Genomic DNA, 19,176 nt, shown 5'->3' on the forward strand with positions numbered 1-19,176 from the left:
AATTTTATATCATCTGAAAGCTTATTATTTCACCTTTTATTTGACTTTTCAATCATGTTTCTACCATGCCTACAAATGAAATTTTGCACAATTATAGTTTATTTAATCTACAGTAAAAATTTCATTCATTTATCTATTAAAACAGTCGCTTTTTCGTTTCATCTTGTTTCAAATCACTATGATACTTAAGAAAAAGCCGAAAAAACTACGTTTTTTATATTCTTTTATCAATAGGGTAAGGTGGTATAAGAGTGCGCATTTTAGACAAAACACCAAATAAAACAATAACAAAAAGAATTTAACTACTTTTTTAATATATATTTTTTAGTTTATAATCAAAGCAACGAAAAAAACTTAAAACTGGTAACAAAAATGTATTAATTCAATAGTTATAAACAAAATACCACATTAGGTAATTTGCGCACTCTTATACATCCCATTGTGTAAGAGTGCGCGGCTTGGTTTGTAAGAGTGCGCAGCTGCGCACAGGTGTAAGTTCGCATAAAAGTAGCAAACAAAACTGCCTATCTTTAAATAAACAGAGTATTTATCGACTCCTTGCATGAGGAACAATCTATTTAGTCTTCGATTAATGGTTCCGAGAAAATTTCAATTACTTTCATTCGCTTGTTTTTTGTAAAACTTGTATTTGGTTTCTTTTTGGTTGGAATTGCTTTTTCTAGCTGCTGTTTGCTGGTATATGGACAAATGCCAGTTATTTTGAAGCCTTGGATAGCATTTACTGCTCTTATAACCCGCGCACTCTTATACATCATCATGGTGCGCACTCTTACACGTTCAGACATGTAACCGAAGAATATATATGTATGTATTTCACAGTGAACTTTATGACCAATCTTACGTGTTCCTCAAATGTTTCTTTTGTCGACTTTTCAATGTCCCATACTTTGTTTATTGTTATTTTTTGTTGTTAAGCCGAAAATTTAATTTGTTTGGCAAGAAAAATTGGAAAAAAAGTGCTAAAAAACTTAAACTTAACTAGGACCTCTATTTAAAAACACATTTGCATGAAATTTTGACAGCAGATCAAACTCATTTAGATCTTTCCAAAATAAGTGCATTCAGTCTTATGTTCCCTTTCAAACCGTAGAAAATCGCTTTGCGCACTCTTATCAACCGCGCACTCTTATACCATCCTACCCTATATCGATTTTTTGATATGCAAAGCTATAAAAAAAAAATTAGACCATTAAAAAGCTTATAAAATTTCCTGAAGAATAAAGCCATACTTAAATTTTTATAATGTACAAAAAGTATAAAAATAATTTATTGAAAACAATCATTTTCATCAAAAAAAAAAGCGAAAAAAACACGTAATTTTATCTTCTCACGCTATTAAATGCATTTTTTCCCTAACAACCTATAAAATCCCTACCATCTGAAAGCTTATTGTACAAGCTCAAAATATATGTGTATATCGATTAGGTCTATGAGACATCTACAAAAAGAGCTAGAATTTTTTAAACTCGATGAAATAAAAAAAACATTTATTTTTATGTTCTCATGCTATTAAGGGCCAATTTTTCAATAGTCAGTTACACAGTCAGTTAGTACTTATTCCTAAGGATAGAGAAAAAATCAATTTTTCAACAGGCAGATATAGCTTATTCCTAAGAATAAATCTATCTGCTTCTTTCAGAGACGAATAAAATTATTCTAAGGAATAATCTCAATAAAAATATTGTGTCAGTTGTCAAAGCTGTTTTGAAAGAATTTTGAAAAAAATACAGTGGAAAACAAGAAAACAAAAACAATCATGAATAAAAATGACGTTTAATTTTAAATATTTTTGAATTTGACAATTTTTTTTTGTTATTCTGTAGAATAAATTATTCTTGATTGAAAAATTTAATGTTTTTATCTGATTGTTTATGAGCCTAATAACTTTATTCGTCGAACAGTTAACTGACTGTTTATTAGAAGATTGAAAAATTGGCTCTAAATCAATTTTTTTGTTTGACAACCTATAAAAACTTTTATACCATGTGAAAGATTATTATTTCACCTTTAATCTGACTGAGATTACGGTACTTCCTACACTGGTGGTTGGTCATCGGCAACAGATCTCCACAGGTGTTTTGAGGTATTTTTCAATTTTTTTCAATTTAAGATTGTGTAACTTGTAGAGCACGTACCGTTATGTGTGATATATCAAATAAAAGGTTATGTTATCAGCATGCGTATTAAAGTTAAAACAAATTTGTATATGCACTAGATCAAAAGATATAACGTGTGCAAGAAAAGAACATCTTTTTACCGTTATCTCAGATTTTGAATATAAAATCAACTGAAAATTTGTACAATTATAATTTATTTAATTACATATTTCATCCATCTATCTATTAAAACAAAAAAGTTATAACAAGTTGAATGTTCGTGTCGCGTTTTCGTTTCATCTTGTTTCATATCACTACGATACTTAAGAAGTTGTCACTTCAAAATCGTATTGTCCCGGGACCCTAGCAGCTTAGCGAACCACGCCTTTTATGTGTAAGAAGCTCTAGAACGCTCATACTCATAAACATGCCTATGTTTTGTATATTTTTTTTTTTCGAAAAATTTCCTGCTAACTGCTAACATCACATACTCACAGTAGTTAATAAATAGAAGAAGGAATCACTAGAGAAAAAAACTGCAGTTTTTATCATTTTTACTTGAAATTTATTTTTGAAATAGGTTAACTTACATTCTATTAGAATCTACTTCATCTTTCTACATTTCAATTTTTGTAATTTCACCATTAATTCCCTATGCACTAGAATTTAAATTGCTTCCCTTTTATTTATCTCTAAGACAATCTTGTAACTTGAATTTTTTAATCATTTTAAACCTACAAACAACTTTGTAACTATAATAAACTAAATATGTGAGGTGAGATTTTACTAAAACCAACATAAAAGCCATACCGCTTTTAAAGCAAAGTTAATTACTTTGAAAAACAATTTCAATTTTCATTACCACCACCGCATATCATTGATGTGTGTCACCTGGAGCAATTTCTATTGTAACACTCTTCTGCTTGTATACGGTTGTACGGTGTCAGTCCAATTAAAATCACAATTAAAATAGATTTTAATTCTACTTGTCTTGTTGCTGAGCAATTACATATATAAAATATAGTAATTGTTTAACATGGAGCCGGCGCGTTGTACAACATAACATAAAATTGTTTCTAATTTTTTCCATTTTATGTTTTAAACATTTTGTGGCAGTAATTAGTGTTACATTTATTATCTCTGTTCGCTTACATGATTAAATCTTTAAAATTAACATCCGTTCACACCATAAATTCAATGAATTCATTCAGCACACAAAATTGTCGTTGTAAAGAATAATATCATCAGAAAGGGTATTCAACTGCAAAATTAGTTGAAACACCACTCAATTATATTTCCAATACTAAAATAAGGAAACAGAACAAAAAAAAAAAAAGATGTGATAATAGACTTTAATTTGAATTCAAATTAACAAATCAAACAGATCGAATGAACTAACAAACGAACGAAAGAGAGTTTAAATGTTTTAATTCCACTTCTTCCACGAACATCAGAGCTGAAACTTTTTAAAACAGCTTAACCACTTTTATAAACCACTTCCATTTGGGGAATTTGCGTTTCGTTCGTCGTGTTTTTGTTTTTATTTTTACGTCATTACACGATTGAATAACTTTGTTTTTTTTTTGTACTTTTGCAAACTGACACACAAGTTGGCTTGGCAAATTTGGCTTTGAATGTTTTTATTTCTATAATCTAACAAAACGAAACGAACTGAATCAATATACAGCACATTTGTATATTTGATACAAAACCAGGCAATCACGGTTTTTCGTTTGAAAATTTCAACTTTGATCAAATTGGATTTGGTGAGAGATGGAGGAGATTTTTTTTTTTTTTTTTTGCAAATTAATGCGCAAATCGATTTTGAACTCAACGTTATGGCCAACAACGTTTTATTGCGAGATTATTACGAGTGCATTATGTCTGGGGTAAAGTGTAGGTAACTTCATGTTTGATTGACAATACTCTTGCATTTGATTGAAATACGATACATTTTATTGTCAATAGGAAATAGGAAAACATTTGTACGAGTATATCTCGATGAGGAAACAAAAGAAAGTCACTGGCTATTGTGTCTTTTGGCAATGTTGTTTTCCCGATAAAAAAAAAACTGATTAAAAATGTGATGATGCAAATTGTGAATCTATTTACACTTTATTCATCGAGTGAGACATCAAAAGAAAGGGGTTTTTAAGCTCTATTCTTAACTGAAATTTAAAAGTTTCTTGGAGATCTGGTTCCAAAGATACTACTTCCAAGCAAACATTTTTTATTTGTTGTTTACAGTTTTGTTCTATCACCTCTGGTTTTTGGAGCTATACTCATCTCTATTTTCACTATTAAGTCTCAAAAACTAATTTTCAATGAAGTTCTTTTTGATGTTTAATCGAAAAAATACAGTTTTTACTTAAACTGTTGCTTTTTAAAATCCAAATCAGAAGTAGCAAACTGGAATTTGAATCAAAAAAACCATAAGGTTTTGAGATATCATAAATTTCTTTTTGCAATATCTTTGAGAAAAAAATTAATTTTGAAAAAATGTAAAAATGTATTAAGGACAATAAAATATTGCGTTTTGAAATTGCATAAGAAGATTTGCAAAAAAAACATTTTACAGTGGTGTAATTTGACGTCAAATGTACCCTTACGTTTTTGACCTGTTTATATTCAAGTATTTCAAAAACGTGACGTGCCAGTGAAATTTTGACTTCGGATTCGGACTCAGCATAAAAAAGTCCTTTAGAAAAGTATGGTTTGGTTCTAGCTCTATTTTCGTTGCCGACCAGTGTTATCAAGTTGAGATAAAAATTTTCCATGATATCACGATGATAGATAATGCGAAAAAAATGGGTCTCGAAAGTCCGTCTGTCTGTCTGCCTGTCAGGATGTCTGTCGGTCTGTATGAGGAGCTACAGCCTAAACGGCTGGGCCGATCTACTTCAAACTTGGTAAGTAGCAGTTTTTGGATATTGTATAGGGAGGTTTTTTGAATTAATTTTTTTGAAAAATAACGGTACCAATTTTGGAATAGTTTAATTTTCTCACAACGACTCTTACGATTTTGATTAAAAAATTCAAGGAATAGTTTTAAGACACGATCTATCTTTTGATGAATTTTTTTTTTTTTTTTGAAAATCATTATTAACGGTACCTACATGTCATAGAATCTTTTTTTAAATTTCTTACCATATCCCAAATTACTGCGGTTCATTTTTTATAATTTTTTTTTTAATGTGAAAGGATGCATATAGCCTTAATATAAATCAAGAAAAAAATAGTTTTTGGATTAAAAAAAAAACATTTTTTTTTTTGAAAAATCAAAATTTCGAAAACGTGACATTGAATATTTTTGAAATTTTGGTTTTATACTACAAAATGGTATACCAATTTTTATTTTTAATTTATATAACAGAAATCAAATTGCATACTTGTTTAGGAGCTCAATTAGATTTCAGATGTTGATTTTTTCTTTGAAGATGTTTTTTTTTTTTTAAGTTTTTTTTTTTATAAATCTACGTTTGTCAAATTTGTATATAAAAAGTCTTAAATTTATTAAAAAAAAAATTAATTAATTTTATTTAAGCAACTTTAACTCTAAGAGCAAATTCGTTCGACTCAGTCGTGCATTGTATTTTTCTTTGTTTTAATTACATTTCGGAGCCGATATTTTTTGACCAAAGTCTCAAAAAAAGTTTTGGTTTACAGATATAAACTCACAGTGGTACAAAAATAACAAATTTATTTTTTTCAGATTTTTTAGAAAAAAATTCCATTTTTAAAAATTTCCTCCAAATCCATCAAGTGAGACATCAAAAGAAAGGTCTCTTTAACCTCTATTCACAACTGTTAACCAAAAGTTTCTTGGAGATTTGATTACTGAGTTATTTGCATAGAAACATATTTTTTCTTACATTTCTTAAAAAAAGGTGATTTTTATAAAATTTTTAAGCTTTAAATTTCAAGTTTATCCTACCAACTTTTTAATCTTATTCTTCTGTTTGTCTTTGAGTGAAATGATCCCCTTAAGAGTAAATTAAGAAATTTGTTTATTTTTGGTTTTTTTTGTTTTGTTTGAAAGAACCAATTTTCCTTGTGAAAATTTGACAGAATTACTTTCACAAATACTCCGATATATCTTTTACGTACGTCGTTAGTGAATTTAATTGAAATGGTAGCAAATATTTAACAGACACAACGTCAGTATATATGAAAGGAGCATAAAAAAAAAAAAAAAAAAAAAAATAAAGCAAAAAAATGATTTATGAGACGTTAAATTATTCTGGCACGTTTTCCGTTTTCGAAGCAAGAGTCTATAAAAAATCTATACCTTTATTGTGGATGATGATGCTTATAATGTTAACCCAAGAGGGAAAAAAAACGTAAAAGTACCTTCACAAGACCTGCCATAAAATAATTCAGTTTTTATTCGAATAGGGAAAACATAAACACACACATTGACATTGAAGCTTTGAGAATTTGTCTCGTGCTTTTTTCAAGGAAAATATATAAACATTCCTTGCTTCCTAGTGGAATGTGTATTTATGAAGTGAAAAACGGAAATCACAATCGATTGAATACAGAAATGTTTGTTTGAGTTCATATAAATAAACCACCAACGTATAGTTAAGTACATATAAAGTTAATATAGGAGGACGACGAGAATGATGATTTATGACAGAGAGGATATAAAAAAGGAGGCTATGATATTTGGTGTGAATATCATTCTGTCATTTATACAATTCTATGACATTTGACAGGTGTCATATGGAAGGAATAAAGTCCTGTCATCCATTTTGATTGGCTGGTTTATTACTTTCACTTATTTCATCTTTCAAAAGGACCATAAAGAGCTTTATTTTTAGTCTTTTATTAAAACACTCAAAATAAATTGAAACTACGAAACTAATCTAAGTTTTTAATCACATAATTAACAATCAATGCGAAAATTGCATAAATCAAAATTTCTGTTAAATAAGAATAAATCGAATGCCATTTGCAATAGCTGCTACTATCCAAATTAGAATTTTTGTTATTTTCGCTTAAATCAAAATCGTCACCAGTGCTGTCTTCTTCAGGCCTACCGACGAATTCATTATTATTGCACTTTTTATCAGCTTCCAATTGTACTTTAATTTCATCACACAATTGTGGAAATAATTCACAAAATTGTGAATTTTTCAAATTAAATTCCAATGATTTCTTAGCAAACTGTTGTTTTTCATACAACGAACTTTCCATTGAACCCATTGTTGGTATTTCTTCCAACATAAAACTTAACAATCCAGTTAGTATTGTGTCAACAGACCATGTTGGATTCCATGTTATCGGATGGTAATCGGTTATATTCAAACAAAGTGGTTTTTTTGTTTTAAATCGACCATTTGGTGTAAGGATATAAATTGAAGGCGGTTTGAATGGGAATTCATTTGGAAATAAAATCGTACCATGATAGTAGCCACCTTGATAGGGTGAATTTTCAGGACCTTTGACAACATAATGCCATTCGAGTAAGTTTGTTGGTAATGGTTCAGCTGTGATGTAGGGTATTGGATCTTTTTGCAAACGTAAATAGTCCTTTTTCATGCGTGAAATTGCTGTTGGATTGTGATTTGTCATTTTTTTTTTTCGTTTATTTGAATTTATTTCTTTTGAGTTAAAAAAAGATGGTTTTGAATTTTATTCGAGTTTTGGTTGTTATATTTTAAAATGATAACGAGAACTAATAAATTTTTGAAGTTGACTTTTTTATGAAAGATGCTGATTGCTATTCAAGAGAAAGTGTTTTTTTTTTTCGAAATGCAAAGTTTTTACAAATTATCAAAAAGTTAAAAAAAAAAATAACAGCATTTAAAGGCCTTATATTTTTTCTAAAGAATTATATTATTACTGTACATACACTTTGGCAGCTGTCTGTCAAAACGTTGCTTGTGTTTTTATATCGCCCATGTCTGTGCAACGTCGACAAAAAGAACTAGAATTTGAACCCAATCAGTTTTCATCAAAAAAAAGAAAAAATATCATTCTTTTTTATCTTCTCACATCACTAAATTAATTTTTTTCTATAGCATACTATATTAAATTTTATATCATAAGAAAGCTTATTATTTCACCTTTCATATGACGCTTCAATCATATTTTTATGATGCCTACAAAAAAAATTAGATTTTTTTTGAAGCCAACTATGTCGAAATTTCAAACTGAGAATACGGTACTTCCCATTTATTTGATATATCAAATAAAAGGTAATATTATCAACATGCAATAAAGTAAAATTAAATTTTTATCTACTCTAGATCAAAAGAACGTGTTGAAAAATAGAATTTTATTTATCCGCTATCTCAAAATTGTGACAACAAAATTGATTAAAATTTTTCATATATGTATATTGCCCTGCCTATCATCTATTTACAGTATAAATTTCATTCATTTATCTGAAAAGTTGGGACAAAAAAATTGTTTTCCCGTTATTTGGCCAAAAATCCAATTCTTGCGCATGCATAGAATACATGTTCTATAAGTTTGAGATTTTTTAAAGGCTACGAAAAATTAAAAAAAAATAAAAACTCACCCAAAAATACCGCAAAATAAGTAGGTGTTTTTCAAAAATTCATATTTCGAAACGCAGAGACCTGAAAAAAAGTTCGTTATAGACCCCTAATATTTTTTTATATTATCTTTCGAATGACGTTTGTAAAATTGTCATTGTTTCCCTTAAATATAACCACTACTTTGTCAAAGGTCTACCTACCTCATGTTTTAGTTTTATAAAAACCATTTATAACTTGGTTTTGAAATTTTTTAGAATTTTTCCAATACTATTGTCAGCCTTACAATAAATTTATCTATCGATTAATAAAAAATTCAACTTTTTACAACTTTGCGTTTCAATTTTGTTTTACCCCTATTAAATGATGGAATTTTTAAAAATCATTCATGTCTATTCAACTTTAGGTTAATATCTTTCAAATAAGTTATAGAAGATTTTTGTATCTCTAATATTTTATTTTTAATTGAATTTTTTGCCGCACATCTAAAAATTAAAAGTGGAACGGGAGAAAATGGCGTCACTTTTTCGTGGTGGTTGCCATGGTTCATCGATTTATAAGACGTTATCACGTCAAAAACACGGTTTTCGGAAGTTCGAAATACCTTTTAACTAATGGCTCATATCGAAAAAGTTGCCATGTCATTTCTTGTAGAAAATACAAGTTAAATGAATGTAATTTCTTCTTCGAATCCACAACTTACCGCTTATATTTCCTTATTCACGGTTACGAGTCGAAAGCACCTCATTTGACCTAAAATTCAAAAGCAGGAAATAAATACTGAATGCAAAAATTCATTACCTTTTTAAAAGAAGTCTGCGTCAATTTTTGAGTCTTTTGTGTAATGCGTCTTGTGTGGTTCCACTTAAAGTAGGTACCTACTTTTGTATATCTTTCTCGTCATCTTATTTTGATGTATGCAAATTCTACTTCGACAAAATAATCGTTTTCAATTTGAATTATTTTGATATTCAAAACCAAATCTACAGATGGGGCCAGATATCGAATTTTGTTTCGTTTAGGGTTTTTTTTTTTGTTGGGTTAGGTACTTCTCAAACTTGACACAAAACACATCACACACACACATAACAATGCAAAATTGTAAATTGCTTCACGAATAACGTATTCCAATCAGCTGCTTATTTTTTTGATACGATTCGAGTAGGTACTTGTAGTCATTGTGGTTTTGTGGGTGTATGCTAATTTTATATTTTGGACAAAAGTATACCATATTCATGTTTGTGGTTTGTTTCCTGAAATGGCAGCAGGAGATCCATCCATTTTGGTGAGTCAGTTTTTTTTTTTTATTCAAATGTTTAACGCAATATTCTCATACATCATTTATTGACCGTTTACGTTACTCTATAAAGGAAAAGAGTATTCATTTCTTTCTTAAGTTAAAAATATGCAAATACCAAACCATTTTTATTTTGTTTTTAAATAAAAAAAAAAAAAAAAAAACAAAACAAATCAAACTAAATTAAAACCGAAAAATAAATTTACATAGAATCATTTTTTGGGCAAAATTTGAATATTTCATCGTCAGTATTGAAAAAGCATGTTGAGAATATAGGCAACCTTTATGTAAAATGGTTGGTGTTTGGTTTTATTATGATTTGATTACTTTTCCAGACTATTGACCCTTTAATAAATTTAACTCAAATAGGTTTATTTTACCTAATCTTTTGATCTGGATAGGAAATATAATTTACTTGCTGAAGGCAAAAGTATAATTCTCAAAAAGACTGTTCATTGAGTATGAAGTTAAATTATGAAAAAAAAAAGGCAGACATAAAAATAATGGTATGTTTAATCTATGCATACAAATAAAAGTTGAACAAAAATTGTGAAAACTCAACGAAAGTTCTTGTAACATGAATATTTTCGAACTGAAGAAACTTTGATTTAAATAACCCAGTGGTAAGATTTGATTACTATACTAATATAATATAAGCCTGACATTAAGAAGCCTCTGACTCCATTAAAAATTAAATTTTCGACAGTAATTGCTATCAGTTCTACTTTCGTTAAGTTTATTTTCTTTAAACAATTCTTTGAACAAAATTATTTTATTTCTTATTTTATAAGGAAATATTGAAAATATTCGGAACTTAACGAAAATAAAGCCTAAACATATCTATTAAGTCAAAGTAAAGGCATATTTGCTAAGCAAATCCAAATCGTGATGAGAAAATTTCTTCAAACTAATATTTCACAGTTCAGTCGTTTCGATACTTCAGGTTTTACGTATTCGTTAAGATCTTTATTACATTCAACCCCTATAAATAATTAAAAAAAAAAAAACCATAGCAAAACATAATTCCGAATACTTCGTTTAAGTTTTCAGACATGTATGTAGGTACTTAGAGTTCATTAAATTCAGTTAACGAAACTTATCCTTACAAATTCCTATTAAAGCACTTTTAGTAGGTATGTTTTGTCTCTAAGACCAAAAATATTTATAAAAATGGCACATTAGCTTTTTTAGTAAAATAAATTCAAAACGACTTTCGTTAAGTTTCTTTTAAACAGCCTCTAATAAAAAAAAAAAAAAAAACAAATTGATTTAAATTTTCAGAAGAAAATGAACAACTCAGTATTTTTACAAGTTTCAACATATGAATTTACATTTCAACACATGAATTTGAGAACTTAACGAAACTGAGTTTTAGTTTAGGTATAACTCAAATCGTTGAAGATGTGACTTTTCTCACTTTTGAACCCTCTAGAAATCACATTAGTGCAAAAAATTAAAAAAAAAACGAAATTTGTGATTTTCTTACGATAGTAATTTCGATTTATTGAAATAGGTACATTTTGTTAGTAAAAAACTTAATATTAATAACTTAACGAAAACATTTAAACAAAAATGAAAACAATTGGTTGGATAACACTTATTTCAAATAATAAAATTTTCTTATGAAATATCACAACAAATGAGGAGTTTGAAAAAAAAAAAATTCGCTTAATTTTGTGAAATCTTAAAAATTACTAAAAAAAGATGGTATAAATCAATACTAAATTGTTTCAAAAAAAGATTCGTTAAATTAATTGTTTGATTTTTGTTGCTGTTGGTTATATTTATCATAGAATCAGTTAGTTTTGTAAGATCATAAAAGTAAATGAAATGAACAAAAGTTAAAATATATATTTTTAATAAGAATTTTAGGCTAAACAAAAGTTTTTTATTATAGGAAAGGGATTTACCTATCTTAAAAGGGACATTTACTGTACCATTTTTGTCTGAAAATAACACATACAAAAAAAAATGCTCAGAACAAAAATTCTTCCAATTGAGCTAGTTTAAAAAAAAAAAAAAGCACTCATACGCCATAGTGAACATTATATTCTAAATCTATTCTAACACATTGAAATAGTAGGCAATAATGCACTTTGAGTGATAAAAGCATGATCGTTGGTAGTACTCAGTATTATAGTTATTTTGAGACATAAACAGCCAAATTCAAAATGACTCGACCATCATGTTAAAAGTTATTGGACTGGAAAAAATCATTTTTTTTTTAATCAATTTTTTTGTAAATGGATGGGGGATTTTTTTGTGTTGTTCGTTTGCAAAATTTATATAACTTTGTTTAATTTTTTGTATAAAAAAAACTATTACCTACATACTAAAAAGTTTATTAAATATATTACATAATAAAGTTTTAAAGATCCTAGAATTTAATTTTTTTTTCAAATGCAAGGCTTTTCTTTCCAACAGAAAAAAAAACTGAAAAAATGTTTTACCTAAAATTTACCTCTGAACATTTTTCTTTTTTAAAAGTTTCATATCAAACGAAAAAATAATCCCCAAATACAAATTTCTTTTTTTTTAATACAAAGTTTTCATGATATTATTTTATCAACATTGAAACAAAATATCTCAATAAACTTCACGTACAACTTTGTCCTTTATTTTTGAGTATTATCCTAAACCAAAACAATTGAAAACAACGCATAATCCCCAAACGACAAGAATTAATCGGTTTACATAAGAGAGAACCTCTAAGGACAATATAATATTTTCTCATTCTTAGATATATTTTATTTACTTTTTTTTCTTTTACAAAAAAAAAAAGCAGATTTCAAAAGATAAATCGATGTACTTATACCCAACAGGTCACATGGAGTAAAAAAGAAAAAACAAAATATTGTTGAGTTGGGAAAACAAGAAAAAAAAAAAGTTAGAAACACAGGACAAACAAGCTACTTATTCAATTTATTTTCTGGTTTAACATGGAATTTTGATGTGATGTTACGAAGAAGTATAGAGTAGGTAAGAAAAAAAAAAATCCTTGGAGTCCTGTTTATATCCAAAACAACAACCCTCTACATAATGTTTGACTTTCTTACTTCTTTAAGTATAAGTACGATGATGTCTTGAATAATTTTTTTTCTTTTGCCTTTTTTTTCCTTCCTCTCTTGGTTAATGAAGAAAAGATTGCTTGTTATTACGAAAACAAATTTCTCTAAGGACATCAATATTTCCTTCGTGTAAATGAAATATAATGTAAATTACAGGATAAAAGGTATTTTTATTTTTATTTTTTTTCTTAAAGAATTCGACCCTTGGACAAGAAGTATACTAATTTGTCCAAGTAATGCAAAAGTATGTAGCTTTTGAATATTTATTTATTTATTTCAAAGGACATTTCAGGACAAAATTTTATTTGCAAAAATTATTTTAATGAAAATTAAATTATCTAAAAAAGAACTCCATTTTCTGTGAACATAAAATGATTCAAACTTTGGAATTAATTTCCATTCATTTCAACAAAAGAAAGAACCTTTTCAACTATATTTAATCCTTGCTTAAGCTGGGTTTTCTTAGAGAAGATTACGAAAAAATGATAATTTTAAATTTGTATTCTTGATGGGGGGCACTCATAGCAATGTTCTTTTAAAGGTTTGTCTTTTTTCAAAAATAATACAAAAAAAAAAAAAGGAATTCTAATGAAAAAGTCAAGTAACTATTATACTTTATTTGTTTAAGAAAAAGTTTAAGTATCTGTAAAGAAGTTGAAGATACTTAACTTAATGGATAAAAGTTTCTTTTTCTTGCCAAAATATATTTTGAGGGTAGATACATAGTTAAAGTTAATTCTTTGATTGGTTTAAAAGAACAATGTTGTAAACGAAGACGATTTTGGATTGTCTTTGTTTGCATTCGAATTGTTTAAGAAGATTTAATCTATTTAAAAAGGTATTGTTTTTAATTATTTTGTATTACTGTTTTCTTGGATTTGGTTATTTTATTTACTGAAAGTGGATGGATTTTAATTTTATGTAGTTGAATTTGAGAAACTTCATATTTAAGAAAAACCTCTGAAATGTATGTAAATTAGACTGGGCCAAAAAAAAAAAATATTTTTTTTTTTGAAATTAATATCGAAAATCTTGTTCAGGACGATGAAAAAAAAATTTGATGAAAATTTGAGCCGTTAAAAAAAATTTTAAGAGGTCTATCATCGGTGTTTTTTATTTTTATACATGATATGACGTTTTACAACAGAACTGCTAGACGATCAAAGTAAAAAAAATTTCTGTTCATTTTTTCTTATATAAAATTAAATTTCCTACAAAAAAGATCTTATTGAAAATTTTCGTCAGACGAGCCGTATTCGAGTAATTAAGCTTTTTAAATCGAAGTGTTTTTTCAATTTGACTGTTTCACTTTGGAATTTTGTGATGAGCAAATAAGTGAATAAAAAAATAAAATCACGACAGATTCTTATAGGAAATTTAATTCTCTACAAAAAAGGTCTCATAGTAATTTTCCCTAAATTGAGTTCTAAAGAAGTTATTCACGATTTAAATCGAGAAAAAAATTAAAAAATCAATTTTCAATTTAAAAATTTTCTAATTCACTGAAAATTCAATATTTTCAAATTAGCAAGATGTTTTCTTGTAGGGAATTAAACGTTCTATAAAAAGTTCCTTGGCAGCAAATTAATTGCTATAACCGTTTAGAAGATAATCGTATTCAAATCGCAAATGCATACTTGTCATAAGAAAACTATTGAAATCAGTGGGCATTGGTTTTGATACGAATATCTTCTTAACGGTTAAAGCAATTAATTTGCTGCCAAGGAACTTTTTATAGAACGTTTAATTCCCTACAAGAAAACATCTTGCTAATTTGAAAATATTGAATTTTCAGTGAATTAGAAAATTTTGAAATTGAAAATTGATTTTTTAATTTTTTTCTCGATTTAAATCGTGAATAACTTCTTCAAAACTCAATTTAGGGAAAATTACTATGAGACCTTTTTTGTAGAGAATTAAATTTCCTATAAGAATCTGTCGTGATTTTATTTTTTTATTCACTTATTTGCTCATCACAAAATTCCAAAGTGAAACAGTCAAATTGAAAAAACACTTCGATTTAAAAAGCTTAATTACTCGAATACGGCTCGTCTGACGAAAATTTTCAATAAGATCTTTTTTGTAGGAAATTTAATTTTATATAAGAAAAAATGAACAGAAATTTTTTTTACTTTGATCGTCTAGCAGTTCTGTTGTAAAACGTCATATCATGTATAAAAATAAAAAACACCGATGATAGACCTCTTAAAATTTTTTTTAACGGCTCAAATTTTCACCAAATTTTTTTTTCATCGTCCTGAACAAGATTTTCGATATTAATTTCAAAAAAAAAAATATTTTTTTTTTTTGGCCCAGTCTAATGTAAATAGATTCATTAAAAAAATGGCCACTCGGGCGTATGAGTGATATGTTTTGGTAAGTTTAATTATTTCGTAAGACTCTTTTGGTTTGCTCATCTAATAAAATTGAATCTTCGGGCGGGGGATTTGTTGTGAAATTACCATAGGTATTGTTACTTCTCCATTTCTGTCCAACAGTTCGGTTGATATTCTTGAAGGTATCATATCAAGGCTTTTTTGACTGCATTTTCTTTTGGTTCTGTTTTTGTTGAAATGATTTTCGCGGCAGGTTTCTTAACCCTCTTGATTGATTGCACACATCTTTCCGAAAAAAATACTGCATTTTTCAAAATAAACTTTAAAACCTTTCGAAAGATGCATCCTTAGCTCTCCAAACAGAGAATAAAATATTTCTATCAGAAGATTCGTTTGTTTTATTTACTGCATACCCACCCAAAAAAAAAAAACGTCGAAACGAATTAAAAGATATATCAAAAAGTAAGAAATCGTTAAGCTCTATAAACTTGTGAGAACTAACAGTTTTTTGTCAATAGGTTTGTTCGTCGATATTTTCTATCCTTTCCCAAAAAAAAAAATACTGCATTTGCATAAAATTATACTTTTTTGTTTAGAAAAAATACTGCACTTTTAAAAATTTCTACGAACTCAGCTATTTGAAATCCAAAAGTTTCTTAGAGGTTTGGTTCTCAATATATGTCAATCCAAGCTCTGTGAAGCCAGGACTGCGACCTCCAAACTTTGAACCAAACTGATCTGATTCAAAAATGTTTTAGAGCAAATTTTTTTGTATAGGAAGTCTGAAAAATGAAAAATCGTTTAAAACGCTCAAATTAAGCTATCGCTTGTTTACCTCGAGTTCTTAATGCATACCGAAAATCAGTATAGAAAATATTCAAAAAACAATTTTTTGTAGCAGCTTTCATACCAAACATATTTTTTTTTTTTTTTCTAAAATCCCCAAACATAATTTTGTTTTTCAAAACTTCAAAGGGAAATGGATACCAACTAAAAATAAATTGTTAAACGTTAATAAAATATTCAAAAAAAAAAAAAAAATTATAGCAATTTCATACAAACTATAGGTAATTTCTAACTAAAATTAACAAAAATTATTTTTTTTTTTCAAAACTTCAAACTGCAATCGTTTTTCCGCCTCAAGAAATGGATACCTACGTTTAGATTTTAGAAGATATTAAAAAAAAAAACAAATTTTGTATAGAAAAATTAATATTATTATTTTTTTTTTTTTTTTAAATTCAAACTTCTGAATTTACAACCGTATTATTTTTCACAGTTAGTGAATGTCAAAAAGTAAGATGGTTCTACTATTCAGTCAGTGATTTAATTAGATGACACTTATAAGGTCACTGTGGTGTATGCGTAACTTTTTTTTCATTTTATTTATTTATTTGTATTTTATTTAGTTATATTTATGTGAAAATTATATAAATAGAAAAATATATATGTATTCTCAAAATTTAAGCGTTTTAGACAATTTTTCATTTTCAGGTTTGACAAACGAAAATTTTGGGTGGGCAAACATTAATAAAATCATTTTTATCAAAAAAAAAAACAAAACCGACTTACATGGATCAAAACTCGGTTTGATGGTTTTTCTAATAGTTTCTATAGCAATAACTGGACCAAATTGAAATGCAGGCACACTGCAGGCACCAGCTTTCTAATACAAAAAGAATTATCAAAATTGGTTCACTTAGTCCAAAGTTATGAGGTAACAAACACAAAAAAAAAAAAAAAAACAAAATACAGACGAATTGAATACCTTTTCCTTTTTGGAAGTCGTTAAAAAAAAAGTGGACAAATAAATAAGACTTATTTGGTACTGAGCTCTAAATCCAAATATTGTTCTTATGCTCTTATTAGTCGATATTTCTCTTCAAATGTCAAATGTTGTCAACAACTTGTAAATTTAAGATCATAATATCATTAGAACCTCTTGAATTTAAATGTATTTCTAATGATTAAAATGATTTTATTTTGAAATACATACAATTTTATGCTAATTAGTAAAAAAAAAGAAGAAAAAAAGATGCACCTCATTTAGATAGCAGAACCTAATTAGAATTTATTTAACAACCTTTATTGACATGAATTTTAATAAAAAAACTAACAAAACGTTGCTACAGAACCTAACAACCCGTGAAAACTCACTTAACGCTTCGAATATTATTGTCAATCTCCCTTTTTTTTTTTTTGAAAAATAAAATTGTCTATAAGAAAAGTTAATGTCCCTTGTAACACAATCTTAATGTGCCCAAAGTTGTTTTCTGAATAATTCTGAGGTGACATTCAGAACCAGCATCTTCCGCATTTCTTCTTGCTTAAAATGAAAATAAAACTAGAACGATGTATACCAACATACACCTAATTTAAATATGAAACAATTTCCAAGAGACAAAAATATTGTAGGCAGCATGAAGAAAGAAAGATATCTTTTGTGCAAAAAGACAGGTGGTAGATTAAATCTTAGAATTTGAATAACAAAGATTTCAAGATGGTTGAAATGTCATACAGATGAAATCCTAAGAAGAGGAGCTGGAGCTTATAATTTTCTGTTTAAAAAAAAAAGAACTTTCATTTCCTTTTATAGTCCTTCTAGACAAGAATAGAGAGATATACAATTTGTATATGGGATAGAGGAACTTTGTCATTGTATAACTTTTTTTCTTCTTATGATGGTTTACTGACATACAAGTGGGGATTTGTGGATCTGGATTGTATGCAAAGGAAGAGGACTTTTTTTTATATTTTTATGGAAGATGAGAAAAAACATATTCTTAGATGTTGTATTTCCTGTTTAAATAATTGAAACAAAAAAAAAAAAAACATCCTTGACACGTTATTTGCATTTGCATTTTTATTTTCTTATTAAATTTTTTTTTTTACTTTCTAAGAAATTGTTTAGATTAAAATTTTCATTTTACTTTTCATTCTTTTTTCTTTGCAGATTTAAAATGGATTAATTTTGTTTGACATCATTTTTGAAGAAGGTAAGTTGATGGAAGTGCTTTTTATGGTGAAGTAATAGAAAAAATGATTTTTAGAAAAAAGAAGGGATAAGAAGTAAAAACAATTGAAAATACTTGTGGGTTATCTGGAATTTTTTTTATTTATGTCAAAAAAAGAACGTTAAGCAGTTTGGTTTTTCTTTTTAACTTGTTATGTGAAAATTTAAATGAATAGTTATTGGATGAAAATAATATAATTTAAAAATTTTATAAACATTTCAACTTTGAATTGGGAGTGATTTAATTCTTAAATCTTTTAATAAATTAATAAATAACACTTTATCAAGAGCGAAATATTGATATTAAAAGGGACTTAGATAAAAACAAGTAAGAAACCATATGAAAATGGTGGTCTGGCTAAACATAGCTAAAAAAATTAAGATATTTAACAGATTAACGCTGAATTATAGTGAGTTTTTTTTTTATTGAAGTCAATATTTATTCTGAGTAGGTACTATTTAAAAAAAAAAAAAAAAAAACGTTTAAAAGTATTTTTCAATAGTTAATTATATAAGGTTATGAAAAGCAAAATTTTCGTAATACATAATAATAATTTTTAGTAATTTAAAAAAATAAAAATTCAAAAAACTATTTATAATTTTTTTTTTAAGGCAGTAACGATTTTGATAATGAATTTGAGATTTAGTTTGATAATTTTTATTTTATTTTTTTTTTTATTTCTGAAAATGTATCTTAATAAGAAAAATCAGATTGCATACTTTTTTTAGAGCTCAAAATCACTTAAGATCTTATTTTTTGCCTTCGAAATTCGAATTTTACATTTTATGTTATGTTATGTTTATAGCATATACCAAATTTTAAAAAACCCTTAAAAATA

The 19,176-nt window shown here is 27.2% G+C and overlaps 2 protein-coding genes across 4 annotated transcripts in view; one reads left to right on the forward strand and one right to left on the reverse strand.

Moving 5' to 3' along the window:
• Nucleotides 1-19,176, forward strand: part of LOC129917023 (uncharacterized) — a 135,025-nt gene that overhangs the window by 50,125 nt on the left and 65,724 nt on the right. For all 3 annotated transcript variants that reach the window (XM_055997327.1, XM_055997325.1, XM_055997326.1), the window contains exon 3: nt 18,278-18,320. The gene's annotated coding sequence lies outside the window, so the exon portion shown is untranslated. The remainder of the gene's footprint in view (nt 1-18,277; nt 18,321-19,176) is intronic.
• On the reverse strand, nt 6,963-7,851 carry LOC129917025 (ubiquitin-conjugating enzyme E2 J2-like). Its single transcript, XM_055997328.1, has one exon. It carries the CDS (start codon nt 7,692-7,694, stop codon nt 6,981-6,983), a length of 714 nt encoding a protein of 237 aa, XP_055853303.1. The 5' UTR covers nt 7,695-7,851; the 3' UTR covers nt 6,963-6,980.

The sequence above is a fragment of the Episyrphus balteatus genome, chromosome 3, assembly GCF_945859705.1.
Source record: "Episyrphus balteatus chromosome 3, idEpiBalt1.1, whole genome shotgun sequence".
Taxonomy (NCBI): Eukaryota; Metazoa; Arthropoda; class Insecta; order Diptera; family Syrphidae; genus Episyrphus; species Episyrphus balteatus.